Below are 2,843 nucleotides of genomic sequence, written 5' to 3' on the forward strand. Positions count from 1 at the left end.
TTGACATTATGGCGAATTTGTATCTCGTTTTATTTGATGTGATGACGACATTAACATTGTGGTCTGCGTCCTGTACGTTTTTTGAAATCAAGCCTTTTACTCAATTTTGTAAACTACTCTTCCAATTCCTGGACCAAATATTGAAAGCCAATTTCCAGCAAATAAAGAGATGACTATATCTGACAATGGATTTCCTCTTTGCATATTGGATTATTCATTCAATGAGGCTGATGGTAGTGAGCTTGACCAATATCTACCCATGCCCATGGAAGACACCTTTGGTCTATCGGACCATGAAAAATTTCCTGCCCTGTCAATATCGGATTATTCCTTCATGTCCTTACCCTGCGAGTCCGATGGTGCTGAGCTTGACCAATATCTTACCATCGACGACACCTTTTAGCTGCCAGAACATGACATGTTTCCTTTCGGGGAGGAAGTCATGAGTCATGATTTATTTGATATTTTTCCTTTCAACGAGGAACTGTTTAATAATGACAAGACGTCCGGACAGCTGGAAGAACATTCTCACGCAGGAAATTCCCAGACTTTAAATGCTTCAACTTCTTCAAGAATCTGGACGAATGATAGGCGAGGAGAAATATGATTACGCTGCGTCACTGGTGAGCAAATGCGAAGATTTGTCTTTTCAGCTGGGGAATCCCACACAGAGGCTCGGCTATTATATCTCTGACGCCCTGCAGGAGACAATCAAACGCCAGAGTCTCGGCATGTTAAACAACCTAGATAAACTAGTCCCTGATTTTGCCTTCAATATAGATGGTGAAATTGACAAAAATGAGTTTCGCAGTTTCCTTGCTTACTCTAATAGAGTTCTACCCTATGTAAAAGTAATTCAGTTCACGTCTGTGCAGGCGATCATAGACGTCGTGGGGAAAGCCAAGAAAATTAATGTAATTGATCTAGGGATGCGAACTGAGTCGCACTGGACAGTATTGATGGAGTATCTTGCACACAGATCTGTTTCCTCTTCTTTCCCTACGCTTAACCTTCTCAGGATTACAGCAGTTGGCATGGATGGCGAAGGGCTTAGGAACACCGAAAAAAGACTTCATGAGCTGGCTAAATCCTACGGAATTCCATTTTCTTACAACATGGTGGAGATCGAAAACATAGAGGAGATTAAGGAAGAGTTATTCACCGTTAGACATGGTGAGGCTTTGGCAGTTTATGCTCCAATTGTTCTCAGAAGTTTGTTATATGACCCCGTCGTTCTGGACAACGTCTTAAGTGTTATCAAGAACCTGAGGCCAAGGGTAATGGCGCTTCTTGAAATAGAAGCGCAGCATAATTCTCCATCTTTTGTAAATAGATTCAGCGAGGTTCTTTTCTATTACATGGCGTATTTTGATTTGTTGGATGTTAGCTTAATAGATAGAAATGATATTAATAGGGTGAAGCATGAAGAATTGATTACTGGAAGTCAGATAAGTAATATAATAGTCTATGAGGGGAAGGAGAGGTCTGTTAGGCATGTTGGAACTGATGTATGGAGATGTTTGCTCAAACAAGCAGGGTTCAGGGAAAAGAGCTTCAGCTTTCAAGCTATGTATCAGGCTAGATTGTTATTAGGAGAACATGCTTCTGGAGAATATTATACTTTGGAGGCCGATGGACTTGCCAGAATTTTAAGGTGGAAAGGAACACCATTTATCGCACTCTCGGCATGGAGTGCTGTAAGAATGATCGTTCATGGCGATTGCTGAAACAAATTTCTGCATATTGTAAAAATATTATAATAAACTGGAAGGAGTTCGCCTCCCCATTTTCATGAACAAGAGTTCGATAGACCAACCGTTTGGGTTTTCATTTAGTCATTTAAGTCGAAGCCATAACATCTAAGGACAGGACAAGTAGAACTGGGCTAATGCACTACTACTATAGTGTTATCGTTGCATTAATATAATTGTATCTTCCTTTTTTGAATGGTTCATTTCTTCTCATCATATTTGTAATGGAGGAGGCCTTTTTGATAGTTAAAAAATATAAATGAGATTAGATTTTTAAAATATTATTAAGAAATTAATTTTAAATGTAATAAGTATAAATTTGATAGGAAATCTTTTTGTTTAAAAATAAACTGAAAAACATTTTATATATAATTATTTATTATTGTTTCTTTATATAATTTCTATTTAAAAAGATGATTAATCAATTAAGCAATATTAATCATTGTAAAGATGATCTAAAGTAGAAATTAACTAAAGAAGTAAAGTTGATAATTAAAAAGCCTATATGAGAAAGGGAAACTTTACTTAGAATTTCAATATCATGGGTTTTTGATTAAGATAAAATGGGCTTTATAGGGACCTGAAACCCAGATCCAAAAAACAAGGCCGAACCAGTAGGAAACCGGAACAAAAAAACTAGCCAAACGGCAACAGAAACAAGGGAAACGCCCCATAGAGCCTGATAGGAAGGGATAACTTTAAGAAAACCCCCCCACCTCGGGCAACTGTGTAAAATCTTGGCGAATCAGACATTATTTTTGGGGGCAAATTTTCATATCGATGGTGAAATTTTTTTTTAAAATGAGGAAGAAATTATTTTTTATTGGCGATTTTTTTTCTAGGGTACGAAAATGCCATAAATTTCTGGCAAATAATACCTTGTTCTATGGGGAAAATATTTATTGTGGGAGGCGAATAATTATTGTTAAAAGGAACAAATATATAATTGTATGAGTGAAAAATTTTACTCCAAAGGAAAAATTATTTAAATGTATTAGCGATTTTTATCCACCGCTTGAAAATTATTTAATTTGTTTTGGCGAATATTTTGTTATTTATGGTACAATATATAATTCATTGGCGATTTCATAA

The 2,843-nt window shown here is 36.4% G+C and overlaps 1 protein-coding gene across 1 annotated transcript; it reads left to right on the top strand.

Annotated features, from left to right (window-relative positions):
• Positions 1-584: 584 nt before the first annotated feature.
• LOC131875042 (GRAS family protein RAM1-like) lies at positions 585-1,727 on the top strand. The gene has a single exon (XM_059219044.1). The coding sequence runs from the start codon at positions 585-587 to the stop codon at positions 1,725-1,727; it is 1,143 nt and encodes a 380-aa protein (XP_059075027.1).
• Positions 1,728-2,843: the final 1,116 nt, after the last annotated feature.

This window comes from Cryptomeria japonica, chromosome 4 (genome assembly GCF_030272615.1).
Source record: "Cryptomeria japonica chromosome 4, Sugi_1.0, whole genome shotgun sequence".
NCBI classification, from domain to species: Eukaryota; Viridiplantae; Streptophyta; class Pinopsida; order Cupressales; family Cupressaceae; genus Cryptomeria; species Cryptomeria japonica.